The sequence below is a fragment of the Rhinatrema bivittatum genome, chromosome 9 (assembly GCF_901001135.1).
Source record: "Rhinatrema bivittatum chromosome 9, aRhiBiv1.1, whole genome shotgun sequence".
NCBI classification, from domain to species: domain Eukaryota; kingdom Metazoa; phylum Chordata; class Amphibia; order Gymnophiona; family Rhinatrematidae; genus Rhinatrema; species Rhinatrema bivittatum.
Window position 1 is genome coordinate 86340092 of NC_042623.1, and position 20413 is coordinate 86360504.

The following is a 20413-nucleotide window of genomic DNA, read 5'->3' on the forward strand; positions in this document are numbered from 1 at the left end:
GAGATTTGCTCCACTGACCAGTTTCTCCAACTCGTTGCCAAACAAAAGCGAGCTGTTAAAGGGCAATTTAGTGAGGTTAGCTTTGGAGGTTGCATCAGCCAACCAATTCCTCAACCATAACTGACGCCTGGCCGCTACTATCGAAGCATCCCCTTTGGCTGAAGTGCAGACCAAATCAACACCGGCATGTGCCAAGAAGGGAGCAGCTGCTTCCATAACTGCCTTGGAGTTTACTCCGGAGTCATCACCTCCTAGGAGAGAAGCAAATAAGAGCGAGCCACCAAGGAACAACAAGCAGCGATCTTCAAGGTCATCACCACTGCTTCAAATGCATGCTTAAAAATAGTCTCAATCTTTTTATCATGCGTATCTTTCAAGGCCGTTCCGCCTTCCACGGGAATAGTGGTCTGCTTGGAGACTGCACACCCAAGTGCATCTACCTTCGGAAAATGTAAGCACTCTCTTACCACTGGATCCAGAGGGTACAGGCCTTCCAAAACCCAAACCTCCTTTGAAATTAGCTTCTGGGGTGCCCCACTCAAGATCAATCAATTCTTGAATGGCCTCCATCATGGGGAAAAATCAAGAGGCTTTACACAAGGAAACCAAAATCAGACACTGAATCTGCCCCAGGAACTCCAAGCATTTTCAAGATCTGGGAAATCACAGCTGGTAGTTCATCGCTATGAAAGAACTAACAGTTCTAATCTGAGGGGAATTTCATCATTCTCAAGAGGCAGGATCGGCATCATCATTTGTGCCACCCGGATCTCTAACCAGGGGCCCCTCTGCTACTCTAGGAGTACTCCGATGTTTAACAGGTCCAGGCAAGGTTCCTACTTGTGCCTTTGCTCTAGGAGCATTGGACAGGGCTGAGGACTGCACCTGAAGAAAGGATTGCAACCCCTGGAAAAAATTGTACCCATGAAAAAAAACAGTTAGGGAAGTTCTGAAATCAGGCGCCTCACCTGAGCCGTCTTTGCCCAGACCCACATCCAGCTGGAAAGAACCAGGCTTAGTGAAATCAGAGGAAGACAATTCTCCCTGAGCCTCCAATCAGCACTGGCACAAATTAGCAGCCACTTCTGGCTGAGATGCCCGAATATGACAAGTAGTGCAAAGAGAAAGATGCTTAGGCTTCTTAGGTACAGGCACCATTATGGCCAACAGAATGCCGAGTGGTGGGTGCATCTAGTTGGTTTTCTTTAAATTATGAGCGCTCAACCTAGACGCCCAAAAAATTATGCGACCAAAACTTAGGCGCCTAAAAAATTAATGCACAAAATACTTAAGCACACAGTACCACTTGTGCACAGAGGTAAGCGTGCGGCCACTAATGCTTCACTTAACTGGGTGCACAACCTGGACACACAGCTAGAACACATGCGCCGGATCGACAATCCTGTAGAGGGCAGCCTCAGAAAACGTATGAAATGCCGTTGCAGCCTACCACACAACGTGCAGCAAAGCGCCTCGGAGCTGGGCCTAGTCTAAGGAAGCAGCTCAACCTGCCAGGTTGCCCACATCGCAGAACAAACATTGGACCAGTGCACAGAGACCGGGGAAAGCCCTGCACAACTAAAAACCTCCTTCTAAATCTCTGTATAATCTATTTTTTTTTTAATTTACCAGAGCTCAGCCTTACCTGGCTGAGTACAGAGATGGTCTACGGCTGCGGGGGAGAGGGCCTCTGCCATTACTGCCGCACTCAGCTTCCTTTCAGCTACTTAAGCAGCTAAATCTTCGCCAGCTGAAAAATCAGCTAATGGACCAAGGCACTCGTTTGAGGGCCTCGGAAGTCACCTCAGGAATTTTCAACTGTGGGAGGGATCATTTGTTAACACAGGAGAGTGGGGAAAATGTATTTCCTTAATTCTCCTTTTCTTTAAAATGAAGCAATTCCCAGTGGGGAGATGCACATCCACCATCTGCTGGAGATGGAGAATACTGGCAGGCTGATGTCCCTGCAGGGGTATATATATACTGTGACATCAGTTTGCTCCATCTCCATCTGCTGGTAGAGGTGCATAAGCCACTTGTTCTGGATTCATCTGATTGGATGCTAAGAAAACTGTGTTAGATCATCTGTTGGAGAGAATGATATACTAGGATGGTAAAATGATGTATTTGCATTGGTTTGAGAAGTCACTAAACCTCTCTGGAGGAAGCATGAAATATTTCATTTATAATGGCTATAAAAAGTTATTCTGTTCTGTTGGATTACTAATATACTGCTTGCATTTTGTACTTGGAAAGCAGAAATGCAGACTTATGCATTGCTGGAGAAATTAAAACAGAGACCTTCAAGGACATAAGTCGCTACTGAATCAGTGGAAATATTTTTTTATTGTGGGAATGTGTGGAGAAACTTTTACAAATATAAATCACAAATTTTATTACAGTATTGAGATTTAATGTTCTGCACCTGAGGAATAACTATGTGTGAATGTTATAGTGAAAACTATAAAAACCAAATGGAGGTATTTCAAGCCTTATTGGATATTGTCTCCTCCACTGAAAGATAAGTGGCTGTTACTGCTCCTGCTATGAGATCTGAAACATCCCGAGATTTTATGGAAATACAAAAAGGAACTTTCTAGTTGAATCTCAAAGAGATGTTTTAATTGCAAATGAAAAAAATATACTACAAGAGTTCAGACTTTACATCATAACAGTATGTAAATATATCGATAGGTACAGCCATAAGGATGAAGAGTACCTCATTTGATGATACTGGTCATCAGAAATAGCTAATAAAACTTTAATACTCCAATTTGTTTTTGCGATTCTATTAGTAGGGAGTGTTAAGAGGCATTTTGTCTATATTGAAAACTATACCTAGAATGTTCAGTTCTAGGGCCATGTAAGAAAACTGTTGAGATTTGTACTCCTGACACTGATTTTGTCTTTTCTTAACATTTGTATAATGGCACACTTTTTTCCTAAGGTTATGTATTCTTCGCTCACATTAATAAACATTAAAAAAAACCCCACAACAAACAAACGTGTGAGAGGAGGTAATATCTGTTTAAGAAATGGTGGGCATGTGTCCATGTCAATTTCCATGAGTGTATTTTTTTTCCAACGTATGCACATAACGTTTCCATTGCTACTCAATTTGGGTGTTAAGTTATACAGCATAGGGAGAAACTAGATGCTATTTTGGACTCAAGATGGGCATGATCATGATCTTGCTGCATCTGACAATCAACATATATATTTTTCTGATGCTGCAGAATTTAACCATGTAATATTGAAAGTTATGTGGGTATTATTGAAAGGATATAGCTGAAAACTAGAGTTAATATAGTGGACTTTAAAAGAAACCCTGGAGAATGCCCTACAAGAAAAGAGAAAAGCTGTTTACAGGCCCCTCTGATAATAAATTTAAGACTTATAATTTGAACAGAACCATTCATCACTGTATTATTTACACTTTTCATTAGGTAATGTTATTCCAAATGAAACTAGAGATCTTTTCATACTTCATTTATTTTGCATTGTTTCAAGATGAAATTATGCCAGACTAAAACAGCATGAAAAGGGCAAATAATCTCAAATCAATTTCAAAGCTATGTAATAATTTGTTTACATAGAAAAGTACATTTTAGCAATCACACTCAAATACACAAAGATTCTTGAAATATATTAATAATAAAAATGAATTAATGCAGCTGTTAAGATGCTTTCTTTCTTCTCTCTCCAGGAATGGCTGTTTGGAGCTGGTCCTGTGGCTCTGGCTCTAGCACTGCAGAACATGCAGGTTTGGATTCTCTTTTCATCATGGATGATTGGGCCTAAAAACAAGTCAAAAATTGGTGCCTACAAGACAAGGGAGAAATTATGGTATCTCCCTGCTGGTCATAGTCCATCAGGGAGGGTAGACTTCAAAAAGTGACTCCCCACTAACCCTCCACTTTGCCAGAACCAGCTGAGCTTGTTGTATAGCGATATGGAAATGGAAAATGTGAAAAGAGAATTTGCTGTTTGTCACTATAAAAATGACCTTCAATCAAGGGACCCAGTGGGGCTACAATGAGACGGCGACTTAATATGTTGCATTGAAGAGACCATTTGCTGATGTGATAAAAACATTTGCTGGTAAGGTGAAATAAAGGCCTGGGATGGCTGAATCACCACAAGATCGTTCCTGTCCTCCTCAAACGTCTGTCTTCGAAAGGCTTCAAAATTCATCGAGGCATCATTTTCCGGAAGCCCATGGGGGACCTGCCCATCTCCCGGTTTACAGACTTCAAACCTTATCCACTGGTAATTCGTACACTTACGAGCTCCGGGACAACTCTGAATCAGGTTCTGAATGGTGGGGTGGGAAAAACCGAAGAAATCTGCTCCGGAGGGCACCACGTTGGTTAGCACCTTCCCCCGTGCGGCACAGATGGTCTGCAAGAGCTGGGTGTGACAATCCTCGGCCGAGGCCGCCACAATTGCATTCTGCGGGTCATCTTCGGGAACGATCTCAAACTGGGGGCCAACACCGCCGTCTTTTATCTGACAAGTGTAAAGGCACTTCTGGTCGGGGGTCTTCATGCTCGCGTAAATCCTGGTGCTGCAGAAGCCAGCTGGGTAAATTGCGCTCTCGTCGTGAAAGCCCGCTCGGTCCGAGATGATCTCGCCCAGACTGTACACCGTCAACCCCGCCAGCTCGATGGGAAAAACCGGCCTCCCAGAAGGATCCAGAGGAATCGGCTGGACTAGCTTCCGAGCCCCACCCTCCGATACCCTCCTCTTCTTGGATGCTCTTTTCAGCGCGTCTAGCTTGCCGTTCTCTTTCCCCTTCTTGTCCTTCTTGGGCTTTCTTCCGCCGCCGGGCTCGTCGACCAAGCTGCAGGTCGTTGAAGCTGGGAGGGCTCCCTGCGCGGCGCCCGTGGCCCCAGGGACCCCGTAGGCCAGAGGCAAGCTGCAGGTACAAGGGCCCGAGGAGTGGGCCTCGCCTTCGGCCTGCAGTAAGCGCCTCAGCAGCCAGCGCCTCTCTTCCTTGGCCCGCAGAAACTTCTCTTCCAGCCGGGCGATCTCGTCGCACATCGCTGCGTTCTCAAACACGGCGGCTTTAGCCGCTTTCCGCAACCGCCGGTATTTTAAGCGGTATTTTTCGTTCTGGCTCTTCTTCAGCAGTTTCTTCATGTTGTTCAGATGGGGAGGAGAAGAGTGGGGTCGGAGAGTAGAGTGAAACAGGCTAGCGGGACTTAAGCTTTTGACTTTAAGGTGAACTGGCGAGACTAAGTCTTCCCGCAAAACGCCACGGAGGTCCCGAGAATGGCTGTAGTGCCAGCGCGAATTCCTGCCACTTTACCCGGAGAGCGCATACTCTGCTCGCGCTTCGCTTCTCGGTTTCTATGACGTAGCCAGCCACGCGCTGCCTTGTCCCTCTCGGCGCGCCTGCGCACCTCATTCACTCTGAGGGGGGAGGGAGGGTTGCCGTTGTACGCTTGCGCGGTTCCAGCAAAGGCTGGGGAAGCCGTTGCCGTGGTGTTTTGGCTGCTGCTGTTTTGGTTCTGTGATTTTTTTTCCCCCGCTACGTCTTCACCTTCTCCGGTGCACCGGCACGTTTTCTGTGACCAGGGCGACCGGCAGCGTTCTCCTTCTTCTCGGGGGCACTGGTAAGCTGCAGGTGCGGCCGGACTCGCCTTCTTCATCCCAGGGAGCGGGACCAGAAAGCGAGCCTGAAGAGATGCTCCCTTCTCCCTGGCGGCAGTGAGCCCCCGGCGCAGGCTGCCGCGTTCGGGATGAAGAAGCTCTTCGGCTTCGGGAAGAAGAAGCGGGGGCTGTCCCCCAGCACATCGGACTCTGGTAGTGTGCTCTCCGCCGGCTACGAGCTGAAGGAGAAGGAGCTGGGCAAGCTGCACCGGGCCGCCGCCGCCGGGGACCTGGCCAAACTCCGGCAGCTGGTCAAGAAGCACGACGTGAACCTGCTGGATAAAGAGAACAGGTGAGAACGCTTTATGCGTAGAAAGGTCGATACCACTATGTGGTTTTCGACCATCCCTGAAGTGGATCAATGAGCCACTGCTACTGGTCTGGAGCCAAGCACATTCTCTGCGGCGTCCTATCCGGTTTTGCCTGAGAAAATTAACCAGTCTGCCCTAAAGCAGAGCACCATTTGCTGCCACTTTGGTAGTATAAGTGTTTTTGCTCTATCACTGGGTCCTTCCTCCTCTGACATCTTTGCCTGGCTCATTCCTCTTACGTTTAAGTTATTTTTCGTTATTTCATGATATTTTGGCTGATACCCAACTGCAGCTATATGGGTAAACTTATTGGGAAGTGCTGATCTATAATCGTGTAGTAGTTTCCATGTGAAGAGTAGGTCCACCATGCAGGATCTCAGTCATCTTCACAAATAAATACTTCATATTACTGTCAGTTCTGGGTTGACCTAGTCCTGATCGTTATATTTGAGTAAAGGAAGCATGGACATTGGTGCTATAGTTACAATTACAAATGGGTGAACCGAGGGGACAGCAAGAGAAAGTAACTCGTCCACGGTTCACAGGAAGCCCTTGCCAAAGGGGTTTGAACTTGCAGCCCATATCACCTGTTGACCAAGATACCTTTCAAGCCGTGTGAGAGAAAGTGAAAATAAAACATTAACATTTTCTTCTGATCGTACATGTCTAGTGCAGGGTTATTGCATTCTTGGTAGGGTGGAGTGGTTCTGGTGCAGGCTGTTATACTAACAGAAAAGTTGCACACAGGTCAGAACTCTTTTTTAGAATATTACTCCTCTGGTTAGTTCATAGAAACATAGACTATGATGGCAGATAAGGGTTTAAGATCCAGCTAGTCTTCTCCATTTTATTCCTGATGCAGTGTGGTAGTCTTCAGTTGAATTTTGGCTTTCTCCTTAGTTCTTCACAACCAGGAATCAACTGTGCCCATTCAATGCTTTCTTGAATTCATAGAAACATGAAGGCAGAAAAAGACCTTATCCCATGTTTTCTTGCATTCAAATATTGTTTTTGTCTCCATCTCCACTGGAAGGCTATTCCATGCATACATCAGCCTCTCTGTAAAAAAATATTTCCTAAGATTACTCCTGAATCTACCCCCTTTCAACCTTATCTCATGACTCCTTGTTCTAGAGCTTCCTTTCCATTGAAAAAGACTCGCCTCCTGTGCACGGAAACCTTTGAGATATTTGAATGTCTCTATCTCGCCATTCTTCTAGGGTATACATGTTTAGATCTTTAAGTCTATCCACATGTGCTTTAGAACGAAGGACACTGACCATTTTATTAGCCACCTTTGCACTGTTTCAAGCTATATGTTTCTCATGGGAACCTTTCCATGTTTCCTCTACCTTTTCCCTATACTGATTACTAGCTGCCACTTTTTTTTTTTTATTGCTTTTTATTTATTGTCAGGCTGATCTCCTGGGTGTGCGAATTGAATATTTAAATGTGGGGTCTCTCTGCCAAGGAGGCGCTAGGGACAAATGTGCGCCTCTAGCGCTGCTTCGGCAGCGAGCGCCCAGGAGAAGTCAGCTGTCTGTGGGTTAGGAAAAGAGACGCTCTGGGCAGGCATTAATTTCTGAGGGTAAAAATGTGCGGGTCGAGCACACTTTTGTTTGTTTTGGATTGAGGGAGAATAGCTAATAGTCTCATCAACATGCATGTGATGAGCGCTATTAGTTTCGTGGGGGGTTGGATGCGCATTTTGGCCGTGCTAATCCTCTTATGGAAAAAGGGGTTGTAGACACACATCCAAAACCCACTTCCAACCGCGGATTAAACAGTGTGCTTGGATGAGAGCACTGTATTGGATTGGCCTGAAAGGCACTACAACATTACAAAGCTGAAAAAAGGCACAAGTACTTACTAATGAGACAAAGAAGTCACAAATACAACTTAAAGAAGCCCACTTTCCATAAACCAGTATTAACTACTCAGACTTAAGATCTGCGCCACTCCCAATAGTAACCCTAAGTCAGTTCATACCCCTCTGACTATCTTGCTGCCATTTCTTTTTATAGTCTTCAACCCACCCTTTATGACTGAAAATGATATAGAGTGGTTTTGGGGTAGCAAGCCATAGAGCATTCTTCTAAGAGGAAAATATGACTATCATTTTTAAACTAAATTGTATACTGTTGTACCTGAAACAGGCTTTGTGATATGTCCTAAATATCATGCAGTTTATATTTATCAGCTTAAATACATTCTGTATTTTATCTTCATTGAAACCAAAAAACTGTTTGTCATTTTTTCCCTTTCATTTTCAGGGATTTTATTATCATAGTCTGCTGTTGGGATTTAATAAACCTGCCTGTAGGGAAAATCCCTAATTGTAGGCAAATGATTGTATTTTCTGTTTATAATTTTGGAATTCATCTCTAGTAATTTTTTTTGTCATGCACTATGACTCTGGGGAAAAACCTTAGGGGTAAATTTTAAAAGGGCAGTGCGGGTATCCATGTGTGTGTGGTTTCTGGTGCGCACACATGGATGTGCGCATGTAATAAAATCCAATACCCGCGTGTGCAGGGGGGGGGGGGGATTTTTAATAAACATGTAGCAATGCGATCAAGCCATCCCTGGTTCCCTCCCAGTCCATTCTAATAAAGGAGCGGCCTGGGAGGGAACTTCCCTAACCCCCTACCATTCCTTCTTCCCTTTTCTCCTCTCCTCAACCCCACCTATCTACCCAAATTGTTTTTGTTTTAAAACATACTTGCTCCCAGGAGCAGCAGTAAGTTCTGCATGCCAGCAGCCAGCCGGCACATGCTTCACCGAGACAGCACCTAATAGTGCTGTTCCGGCTGGCTCCTTTATAAAAGCCCGGCATTTCCGCACATACAAGGAGATAACGCGCGTGGCCGGGCCGCTCTGAAAATGCACGCAGTCCGGCCACGTGTGTATCTCCTGGTATTGGCACGTGCTGGGGATTTAAAATTCCTCCATTAATAAACAGGGTATTTTGATTGGAACATCAGTTGATGTTTTGAAGAGTATTCAGAATGTTGTGCTAAGTAGCCTAATGGGTAGTAGACAGAATTAAACAGTAGTGTTCCAAGTTTGGTTAAAATGGGTAAAGAGCATGGTAATCTCGGCATCTAAACGCTGTAGCCTTTGACATACTATTCGCTAAGTTAGACTTATGTCATGCTGCTTTTACATTTTAAAGATTCATCAAGAGATATGCAATCAGATTGCATAAGTGCTTTGAAGTGCTGAAAAAACAGAATACAAATCAAATAAATAAGCAGCTGATAGGATCCTGTTGTAACATAGTAATGATGGCAGAAAAAGTCCAAATGGTCCATCCAGTCTGCCCAGCAAGCTTCTTGTGGTAGTAACTGCCACTCCATGCAGGTTACCCCCATGTTTCTGTTAAGGGTAGAAACTGCTGCTCTGTGCAGGGTACCCCCAAGCCTTATGTTAAGAGTAGTAATATTAAAAATCAAAACCAAGCAACTGTCATACCCATAACAAAATTACTGCTAGCAACATTTTTACAGAACGAGCTGCCTTCCTGATAATTCATACAATGCTGCTGCTTGAACGTGCTTTGCTTTTTGACTTGGCCATAGAAGCAGTGCTGCACTTTTTACTTAATGTCTATATATCAGTACCCTAGATCATAAGTCAGGCCTCAACGTTGGTTATCTTCTGAATCCAATTCCCCTTTTCTCCCTCCCCCCTTCGTTGAAGTGGAGAGTGATGCTGCAGTTGTGTCCAAATCATGTTTGTTTGTTTGTTTATTTATTTATTTATTTGTTTGTTTGTTTAAGTTTTTCTATGCCGGTGTTTGGAAATAACCGTCACATCGGTTTACAGCAATTACATTAAACATAAAATCAAAATGGATAAGAAAAGTAATAATAAAAATTCAATACAATTAAAAATTAAACATAAGACTCAGTATTATAAGGTTAGCTATTACTCTTATTACAATATTAAAAGAGGCAATATACAAATTAAAATAATTGTGAAAAAACGAAATAACAGACATAAGAATCCAATTTGTTGTAGCACAGTTCAGGTGTATGTACATGCATGTAGAATGATGCCAAGATCGTTTAGCCTGTGCCATGTTTTGAGCAATTTCCTAAAAACTTTGAAATTAGTTTCTAGCCAATTAGGCCAGGATTCATCATTCTTCGCAGAATGATGAATCCTGCGAAAACGGGGGGCGAGCCTGCGAAAGCCTGCAGCCTTCGCATCTCGGTGGTGCTGGTTTTCGCACCGAATAGCGCCACAGTGAAAGGGGGTGCTATTCGGTGCGCTACTGCCGATGATATTGTTGGTAACATTATCGCCGGCAGCGAAGCCACTGCCGACTCCTCCCGTCCCCCTAATTTGCATTATATCGCATGCGAAAAGGATTTAGAAAATAACCCCTTAGTTTGCTAATTGGTTAAGTGTAGTAATCCCCATGCCTTTTGTTAGGGGTAGCAGTTGCCAATCTATGCTGGTTACTCCCCATGCACCCTCTTCTTAATTTCCATCTCTAGCCTTTAGGGATCCACAGTGTTTATCCCATGCCTTTTTGAATTTGTTTACTGTTTTTGCCTTTACCACCTCTTCCGGAAAGACATTCCAGGCATCCACCACCCTCTCCGTGAAGAAATATTTCCTGATATTGGTTCTAAGTTGCCCCTCCTGAAATTTCACATAGTGACCCCTAGTTCTACTGTTTGCTTTCCTCTGGAAAAGGTTAGAGGAACATGCATCATTAAAACCATTCAGGTATCTGAAGATTGTATATGTGCTACAATATCAGTGCATGGAGTAGAATGACATTTTGAGCATTGTACTGTAGGTTTTGGAGAACCTTTTCTTGTGGTACCATTTACTGCACTCTCCCCTCTCCCCATGTTATAAAACTCCTACAAATATTAAATTCATAGGGCAGTGTTTTCCTACCCTCTACTGGAGACACACCTAACCAGTTGTGTTTTCAGAATTGCCACAGTGAGTGTGCATGAAATAGATTTGCATACATTGGAGACCCAGGGTATGCAAATCTATCTCATGCATATTCTTTTTGGATATTCTGAAAACCTGACTGGTTAAATGAGCCTCCAGGAGACACTGTCATAGGAGCTAAATATATACTTTTTTTTTTTTTTTTACAACCTTTATGACCTGAATATAGTGACAGTTTTAAATGGTTCGACACACAAAAGTTGCAGATGTGGCTGCATGCCTATTTTTTTATGTGGATGGTGTGTTTTTTTGTCTTGGAAGTTTTTCTCATGGTCCTTTGGGCTTCTGTGTTGCACTGCGGGACAAGGAGTATGGGCCCTTGCGGCGAAACAGGTCCTCGTCTGGGATGGAGTGGAGAACAGATCCCTACCGACCTGCTCACCTCGATGAGACCAACCACGCAAGGTTGGCCTCAGAGTAGATCTCTGACCACTCCAAACCCGTTCGCACCTGCTGCTGAAAATGGCAGAGGCGGCAGGCCGGACATGAGGCAGAGGTGGTAGAAGATTTGAATGTGGATGCTGATGAAGACAGGATGCAAACGAAGATCAAACTCAGACGAAATGAGGATGAGACGAGTTAAAATTGGGATAAAACTCAGGATGAAGAAGACTCCGGATAAGGCGCTAACACCCACAGCTGGGGAGGAGGCTGCAGTGGCCAGAACCACGCTGGGACGGATCAAGGCAAAGTCCGGGAAGACATCTGGACAGGACGAACATCAGGACAGATGAAGATGAGGGATCCCACGAAGAACATGAAGAAGAAGCCAAGCAGGAGTGAAGAAAGCAGGAAGTCCAGGAAGACCAGCTCCTTATGAAGGCAAAGACTGAATGGCAACGGAGCCCTTTTGTAGGGCTAAGGAGGTGGATCCAAAGTGATGTCATCAGGTGGGGCCAGGAGGGCCTCTCCCTCACTGGCCCTTTAAAACCAGTGAGGAGATGCGGCCCCGCGCCTAAGGAAGAACAGGAAGAGGAAGTGCAGGACCATGGACAGCAGCCCTGCTGAAGATGCCAACGTGCAGGAGCAGGCCCCGACCAGGCCCGACATGGGAGACAGTGTCCGAGCCACTCGAGGAGGCGGAGCGTTGGTTGCGTCCATGTCGCTGAGGAGCAGGCCTCCAGGCCTGCTGAAGAAGGCATGGGCGGCGGCTCCATGCCGTGGAAGAGCCAGCTGAAGTCCGTGGCTCCCTGCCGCAGTGAAGGGGGCTTCGGTGATGGTGTCCTGCCACGAGGGAGAGCCCCCGGTGTGGCTCCTGTCGCACCGGCACGACGGCGGCCTCCGGGCCACGGGGCGGAGGGAGGTAAGAGGCTGCCCATAGCTCCAGTTGCGGGCAGCATTGCAACATTCTAGCTTAAAACTGGTGTCTTCTGGGTGACAGCTACCTAGGGATTCCAACCTCTCCTTCCAGTTTTTATATACTCTTTCCAACTTGGTCATTGCAGCAACATTCCTTAGCTGGGCCACAAATAACAGCATCTTCTGGTACTTGAGTAATGTGGAGTCTGTATGGCCACTAGGTGTCACCATTTAACAGTGGCTGAGATTATCCCTCCCACATGGGGTATGTAAATGCTACAACCATGAATTCTGTGCCAATCTGCAAATCAAACCCAGTTCTTTGTCTTCATTTTCCAGTGGGCTGACTCTTGCATGCATGTTTTTATTAAATTGCTTTGTTGAATGTTTGGATTAAAATATCTTAGTGCCTTTTTTCCAAATATAACTTAGTCAGCTGCTGCAGTAAAGTCTGTAATTTAGTTTTTTCACATCATAAAGATACTGATTTTGAGGTTTATTCTCAAACTCACAAATTACAATTACTTTTCTTTTAATTTTTAGATAAAACTTGTAAAAGACGTATGTGTGATAGTGCTTACCATAACAAATGATTTTGTAGAACTGTTGTACTTCCCTCAGCTCTCATTGCTTAGCTTGAGTGCTATACAATCAGTAAAACCTTTATTCCCAGTTTCAAATACCAGAGAAAACTTCAGTCTTTGAATATCAAACATTTATTTGAATGATGAATAGTTCAACCCTCACGGAATGAAAAGGCAACAAGAGTAGCCGCATAGAAAGGATAAGACAGCTGTGATAAGTTCTGTCTGGAAGCTCAGTAGTCCAAAGGAGCCAGCTGGAGTTGAGATAGAAGCTGCAGAAGGTCATTGGTGAAAAGCAATGCTTCTGCAGAGCTTGAAGCAGATTTAAGAAGAGCTGCTAGCCTGCAGAGAGCCCAGATCCAACTGAAGTAAATTACAGGAAGCAAACTGTCCCAGGCATTCCTAGGGGCAAGGGACCAATGAGAGCAGGCAAGAGAAAGCAGACAGAGAAACAAAGCAAAAAAGAAAGAATCCATAAGGAGATCAGAATCATTCAAACGATAAAACAATCAGGAGGGAGAGCTTTACTACATGTAGAAAACTAAATTGTGCAACATCAGTGAGATGTCACGTGGAGGCAGCATAAAAAAGAAACATAAATACAAATATTTAAATACACTGCAAAGGCTGAACAGTTGTATTTGATGGTATCACCAGTGACTGCTATCCATTTGAAGTGTAGAATTTTAGAAAACTGGCCATTGGCCTATTTGTGTTTTTCCAAGGCAAAGCTGAAACTCACTGTGCAGATCACATAGACGTTTCTACTCTCAGGAGTAAAACATTTAGAGAAGCAAAGATTGTACATAGCAGAAATTATTATTCATGAACGTACAGAAACTGCTAGAAATAGGTAACTAATAGACTTGCTATTTGGCTAAATCAGTTTTACCTTAAATGGGAATACACGATTTAGGTAAATCCACCTAGAAATTCAATGATCCAGTTATCAGCAGAATACTAATTTAGTAGTAGTGATTAATGATCTAAAATGATATAAGGTTCTGTAATTTCTGAAATAGATTAGCACATGATCTTGCTGATCTTACATGTAAGTAATCAAGAGAAAATATTATCAGAGTCACTAGGTATCCGATATTTTGAGAGTTTTTATATAGCTCCTAGTTAGGGGAAAGTTTGGTTTCACAGAAGGAAGGGGGCTTAGAAGTCATGGAATTTCTATCTTACAAAGAAGTTTTCATGACACTAGTTTTGGTTATTCTAGAAAAGAAAAGTAGATCTATTAAAAATCTACAGTGCATAATGTAAAATAACAGACATTGAATGAGTTAAAAAAATGAAAATATGATAGCCTAAAGTTAGATGGTGATGCATGTCATGTCCTTCAGACTGAAGCCTCATTAATAACATTACTTTGTTTGCAGTTCTTAAATTGCCAGGGTGATTTTGCAGCATGTTGATATGGCAACAAAGTGGATATTTTAACATGGGTTACATGAATGTTTCAAAGGACATCTTGTATAACACATTCCAAACCCTATTAATCCTTTCAGGCTATGCATAACTGGTTGATGATTTTTGTGTGGAATTAATTTTGTCTCCTACTTATTAGAAGGCAGCCATTTAAATATGGGTATTTGATTGTGTGGTGCACTTACTACTACTTTAGAGTGTCACAGTCACATTTCTCTATCTATTTCTCTATCTATTTATTTATTTATTTAGGCGGTTTTCAAAACCAGTATTCATATTCTTGGTCAACAATCCCACACTGTGTCAACATCTATATTCCAGATCAACACTATAGCAAATACATATCCTAGTTCATATTCATACATATTCTAGGTCAACACAACAGCAGATACAAATTCTAATACTACTTACAATACACTATATATCATTCATTTCTTATTGCTCTCCTCACTAATATTATCTCTGGTACTGATGTTGAAGCTATTGGCATTTTATGTTAAATTGTATGCATTTCTGAAGAGCCATGTTTTCAGTTCATGCTTCAAATTCTTTCTTTCTGTTATCAGATGTAATGATTCTGGAAGAGAGTTCCACAACTTGGGGCCTGCTATGGAAAACATTCGGTCTCTTATTTGCGTTAGGTGTTTGTTCTGAGTAGAAGGCACCATTAGAAGTTTTTTGTTTTGTGATCTTAGTGCTCTCTTTGGTATTTAATGTTGTAGTGTCACTCCTAGTAAGCATTGGTTAGTATTGTTAATGTTATTGAAAGTTAGAGTTGGTACTTTATAATAAATTCTGGAATGTACAGGAAGCCAGTGCAATGCTATCAGCGAGGGGGTGATGTGATGTCAAATTTCCTTGCCTCTAGTAAAAGTCTAGTAGAGGCATTTTGAAGTAATTGTAGTGGTTTTAGTAGTCCTGAGGATAGGCCTAGTAGTAGGGAGTTGCAGAAGGCTAAGTTTGAAAATTATTAGTGTTTGTAAGACAGTGCAAAAGTCCTGTATTGTTGGTAAAGGTTTCAGCCAATGTAATATTCTCAGCTTGGAGTATCCTGTTTTGATTACTTTTGTTTATACGCTTTTTCATAGTGAAGTTCTCATCGATCTGTATTCCTAGGTCTCTTACTTGATCTGATAGAGTGATATTAATCATTCCTAGGTCTATGGTAGGTGGTTTGATTATTGTGGTGTCTCTCTTTAACCACACTGTTTCAGGTTTTTTTGGGTTTAGAGTTAGTGTCAGTTGAAAGAGTTTTTGTTGTATAGCCTTCATGTATGTTGATAGAGACAATGCAGTTTTTTCAAATGTTTTGTCGCAAGGGATGTAGAAGTGTATGTCGTCTGCATACAGAAGATGATTCCTAGATTTGCTAGTAATGCACATTTGGGCAGTAAATAAATGTTGAATAGTGTAGCTGAGAGTGCTGAACCTTGGGGGACACCTGTATCGATTGGAAGGTGTCAGAGATTTGATTGCCCACTTTGACTTGGAATGTCCTATCTTTTTTAGGAAGGAAGAGAACCATTTGTTAACATTTCCGTCAATTCCAGTTTCTCTCAGCTGGTGGCATAGCAGGGTATGGTCAACTGTGTCGAATGCTGCTGTAAGGTGTTGGTGGCTTCTAGGAAACCTTCCACCAAAACGTTCTACATCTTGAAGTGGAGAAGATTCTCCATCTGGTGTGCGGGGCAGGGCTTGGAACCATTCACATGCCCCCCTTCCCCAGCTATTGGACTACTTGTGGCACCTTTCCGAGTCTGGGCTTCAAACCAGCTCAGTCATGATCCATCTCAGCGCTGTGAGTGCATACCATCAAAGCGTCGCTGGTACATCCGTATCGGTGCAACCTTTTAATAGGTCACTTTATGAGGGGCCTGCTCCAGCTGAAGCCCCCTCTTCAGCCTCCTGTTGTGTCCTGGGACATCAACATTGTCCTGGCGTGGCTCATGCATCCTCCCTTTGAGCCGCTGTATTCCTGTGACACGAAGTTCCTCACTTGGAAAGTTATATTCCTGGTGGTGATTACTTCGGCTCATAGAGTCAGTGAGCTTCAGGCCTTGGTTACGTACCCGCCATACATGAGATTTTTTCACAATCGTGTGGTCTTGCGTACGCACCCTAAGTTTCTGCCTAAGTTTGTGACTGATTTCCACCTTAATCTGTCCATGGTTTACCCACCTTCTTTCCTAGGCCTCATTCCCACCCAGGGGAATGGGCTCTTAATACTCTGGACTGCAAGAGAGCCTTGGCTTTCTATTTAGATTGCACAGCCAGTCACAGGCAGTCCACTCAGCTTTTTATGTCCTTCGATACAAACAAGCTGGGAGTGGCGGTGGGTAAACACACTTTGTCCAACTGGCTGGCAGATTGCATGGCCTTCTGCTGGCTACAGAGTTAAAGTTCACTCTGCGGGCTATGGCGATGTCGGTGGCTCATCTGTGAGCAGTCCTCATTGCCGAAATCTGCTGGGCCGCAACGTGAAGTTCTCGTCACACGTTTGTGGCTCACTACTGCCTGGACAAGGATGAGCGTCAGGATGGTGCCTTTGGTCAATCCTTCCTGCGCAGTCTGTTCCAGACTTGAACCCAACTCTTCCTGCCTAGTACCCCTGCCGACCAACAGCACCGCAGTTATTGTTGTGCCCGTTGGCACTTTGTTCGGTAACTGTTGATCTCACCTGCTAACGGGGACAGCCTGGAGCTTGGTACTCACCCACGTGAGGTCTACCATCCTGCTTGTCCTAGGAGAAAGCACAGTTGCTTACCTGTAATAGGTGTTCTCCTAGGACAGCAGGATGTTAGTCCTCAGAAATCCTGTTCTCCTCCCCATGGAGTTGGTTTCTCCTTCCGGTTTGTTTTATTTTTTTTTTGCTCTTATTTTTTCTATGTTACGAGACTGAAGGGGGACCATGCGTGGACACGCGGATAGTGGCATGCTCAGTATGCTGGTCAAATCTTCTAGAACTTTGACAAAAGTTTTCTGTACCAGGCTTCATCGGATAATGTCACCCACGTGAGGACTAACATCCTGCTGTCCTAGGAGAACACCTGTTACAGGTAAGCAACTATGCTTTCTCACTAAATTAAGAGAGGTTCTTGATTAAATTCCTTAATTATCCTTTAAATTCCTTGATACATTTACAGATCTTTAATGACTTGCTGTCCACATTAAGCTCTGTTATTCCAATTTTAAATTTGAAGTTATATTTTGTGTTTTGGGCTCTTATTACTAATGACTTGTGTGTACATAGGGGGAAAAACTCTAATTTGTGATTTGGTGAAAGAAGTTTAAAGGTTTTCATAAAGTTTTCTCATTTAAGTATTTATAGAGAACATACAGGCCCCTAAATCACTACAATCAATCATCCATAAGACTGGGAAATACTTGTGATTGGTGAAGTACAGAAATCTGATGACTAACAAGGCTATTGAAGGTTTCAATACATGATATTTAGTAACCTATACCATCAACTCATGAAGCAGTCTTTGTCTTTTTCCTAATGAACTAGAAAACCTCCCTAAGATCTAATGAGAAGATCCTGTCTGTTATGTAGCTCTCCTGCCTGCAGGGGCCCTCAGTGGGCCACAGTCTGAGCTGCGCAGGTTTGCATCAAAGGCACATGAGTTAGCACTGCCATGCCTTAAGAGCCTGCCTCATTCATTGTCAATAGGTGCATTATTTTTTCATAAAAACTATGAGAATATTCATTAGGGCCATATAAATTACAGATAGTCATCGTCATACATTTAAATATACCCATAAGAATGAAAAATCTACACTCTGGCTCTGATATTTCCTGAAGGACCTGAAAGGAAACCTTTTTATAGAAAAGGATTGCGACACCTTTTTTACTTAGAGTTGGAGAGTAATAGCAAGAACCTACCCAATCACGTCTTAGTTTTTTACTTTCAAGAGATGATAAATGTGTTTCCTGTATGCAGGCAATATCTGCTTTAAGTTCTTGCAGTATTTTTGCCTTCTTTATAAGAGTACCCATTCCATTCACATGTAAAGAGAGTAATCGGAGGGTATCATGTATGAGGGAAAAACATGGCAATATCTTTAAAAACTATCCTTCTTATAATGAATGCCCTACGGACCACCCAGCCTTGATCCATGAGATATGAAACCTGAGATTGATATCTAGGAAAAAAAATAATCTAAAATCCCCATAAGCAAGTATTGAGATCATGGGTTGTACAAAAGAGTTTTGGTTTAGATCCCAAGAAATTGAGAACATTGTAATCCCCCCCCCCCCCCCCCCCCCCAAAAAAAATCTCCATCTAAATGGATAGGTGATGGGTGAAATATGTGGGCATACCCCATCCCCCAAATAAACACATATGCCTGCCAGATAGTGATGACAATAGCATATCCTACATAATAAGTGTCATATTAGAAAACATTTAGAACAACAATTGTCCCAGCTAAATAACCTTACTGGCTAACATGTAATGCTAATAAGTAGTTTCATAGATGATCCAAAAATTCCAAGGTAAATAAAAAGTAGTCCCTTCTGGAGCCAATACTGAGAAATCAGAGGCAGTCTTGTAAAATAAATAAATAAATAAAAAACCAAAATGAAAAGCCAACGGCTCCTTGGGCCACCTCCGGCTTCACCCGCAGAAATGAGTGAAAATACTCACTGCTTTTGATACCAAGGGAGCAAATGGTACTCATTGGTCACCCCAGTCCAACACCAATACTGCTGGAATTGAAGTGACTCCAGAAATGAGCTGTGCGATGCCTCGTCGAAATTGCTCCAAGCTTATACATTCGAAGAGGTGCAGCTTAAAGAGAGAGCATTGTGGGACAAACGCCCAAAACTCTGTGACGTGGGTCCTTAAACATGCAATTAAGAAACGTTATTGCAAAGGACTAAAACGAGCAGAAAAGACATTAGAAGAAAAATATCTCCCTATAGCAAAGATAAAAAATTCCTATGAAGCAGAGACCTGAAGCTGCACGCTGTTGCAAAAGTTATTTTATGTATTGCTGACAATCAATGATTGTATATTGAATGGAAATCGTACTTCTGAGCTTTAATTACGACTGTGGAGTGTTTAAGCCCCTGAGGCAGCGGCTTTTGAGCTGCGAAACTCGGCCTGAGTCGAGCAGTTTGTGAACACGTCTCTGTTTTAATAAACATTGAAAAAGATTAAGGCATCTATTTTTGTGTTTTTCCTGACGGCTATCATAGATCGCCTACCTCTTTGTTTTCTTTGGACTACCTATGCCTTTCATTACCACCTCAACTATGTTGAGCCCCACCGACCAGGTACCGGATTTGCCATTGAGCGCCCTTGTCGCTCTTGTGGCCATCGACTCCTGGACTTCCTGAAGCCTCGCTTGGCCCTGCAGTCATTGGGATGGGGTGGGGGGGCAAGGGCTCTTGGCCTCTTATGGATCGAGCGCAGGGGTAGCTATCTACTCGAGACATGCTGGTGCACTGTTGTATTGTCCACAGTGGCCCGGTACCCTCAGGACTCCAGGGTGGTGCCCACTAAGGAGCACTGGGAAGCTCGGAGCTGTCCCTTCAGCCGACAATCCCAGTGTTGGAGGCCTTGCAAAAATGTACACCCCATCGATAATGGACACTAGCAAGGCTCTTTCCAGCTGCACTGCTTGTGAGGCCATTGAGTTTGCAACATTGACACCTCCCGGATGAATTGGTGAGCCAAGGAGAATTGCTGTTGGCACTGGTAGTTTGTTGCTTTTGACATTGTTGACCTGTCGGGGGGGCTGCAGGGCCTCTCCCTGCAGACACTCAAGGCTTCCTTGGCCATACCTTTAGGTGTCAGGGCCCCTGAGTGGTTGATGACCGTGGGCACCAGGAATGGCGCCGTTACCAGCAAACTGCTTATAGATCGCAGGACATGTCCACAGTCCTCCCTAAGCACCCGCGCTCACCAGGGACTTCGTTGCAGTTGTTTTCTGTGGGACTCGCAGGTGAGCTGGTTCCAACGCAGTTTTGATGGCCCATCTCTCAGAGCATTCTCAGGTACCAAAGGGGGCGAAGCCATAGACTGCCATCCTCCACCAGGCCTTACCCAGAGCATCAGTGGTGCTGGGGATGCCGTCGTCACACCGTACTCTCCGCTCCACTAGAGTTACTGTGGCATTGATGCATAGTTTGCGTGGTTGGGACAG

At 43.7% G+C, this 20413-nt stretch overlaps 2 protein-coding genes across 2 annotated transcripts in view; one reads left to right on the forward strand and one right to left on the reverse strand.

Moving 5' to 3' along the window:
- Positions 1-2600: 2600 nt before the first annotated feature.
- TBRG1 (transforming growth factor beta regulator 1) lies at positions 2601-5344 on the reverse strand. The gene has a single exon (XM_029615109.1). It carries the CDS (start codon positions 5140-5142, stop codon positions 4009-4011), a length of 1134 nt encoding a protein of 377 aa, XP_029470969.1. The 5' UTR covers positions 5143-5344; the 3' UTR covers positions 2601-4008.
- Positions 5345-5363: 19 nt separating this feature from the next.
- Positions 5364-20413, forward strand: part of LOC115099561 (ankyrin repeat domain-containing protein 26-like) — a 462251-nt gene continuing 447201 nt past the window's right edge. Inside the window, 1 exon segment of the mRNA XM_029617295.1 lies at positions 5364-5947. Coding sequence (XP_029473155.1) covers positions 5745-5947 — 203 coding nt within the window. The 5' untranslated portion in view covers positions 5364-5744.

Bases quoted from the DNA above. Each gene is read 5' to 3' on its own strand.
- TBRG1 (XM_029615109.1), bottom strand. From the start codon at position 5,142: ATGAAGAAACTGCTGAAGAAGAGCCAGAACGAAAAATACCGCTTAAAA.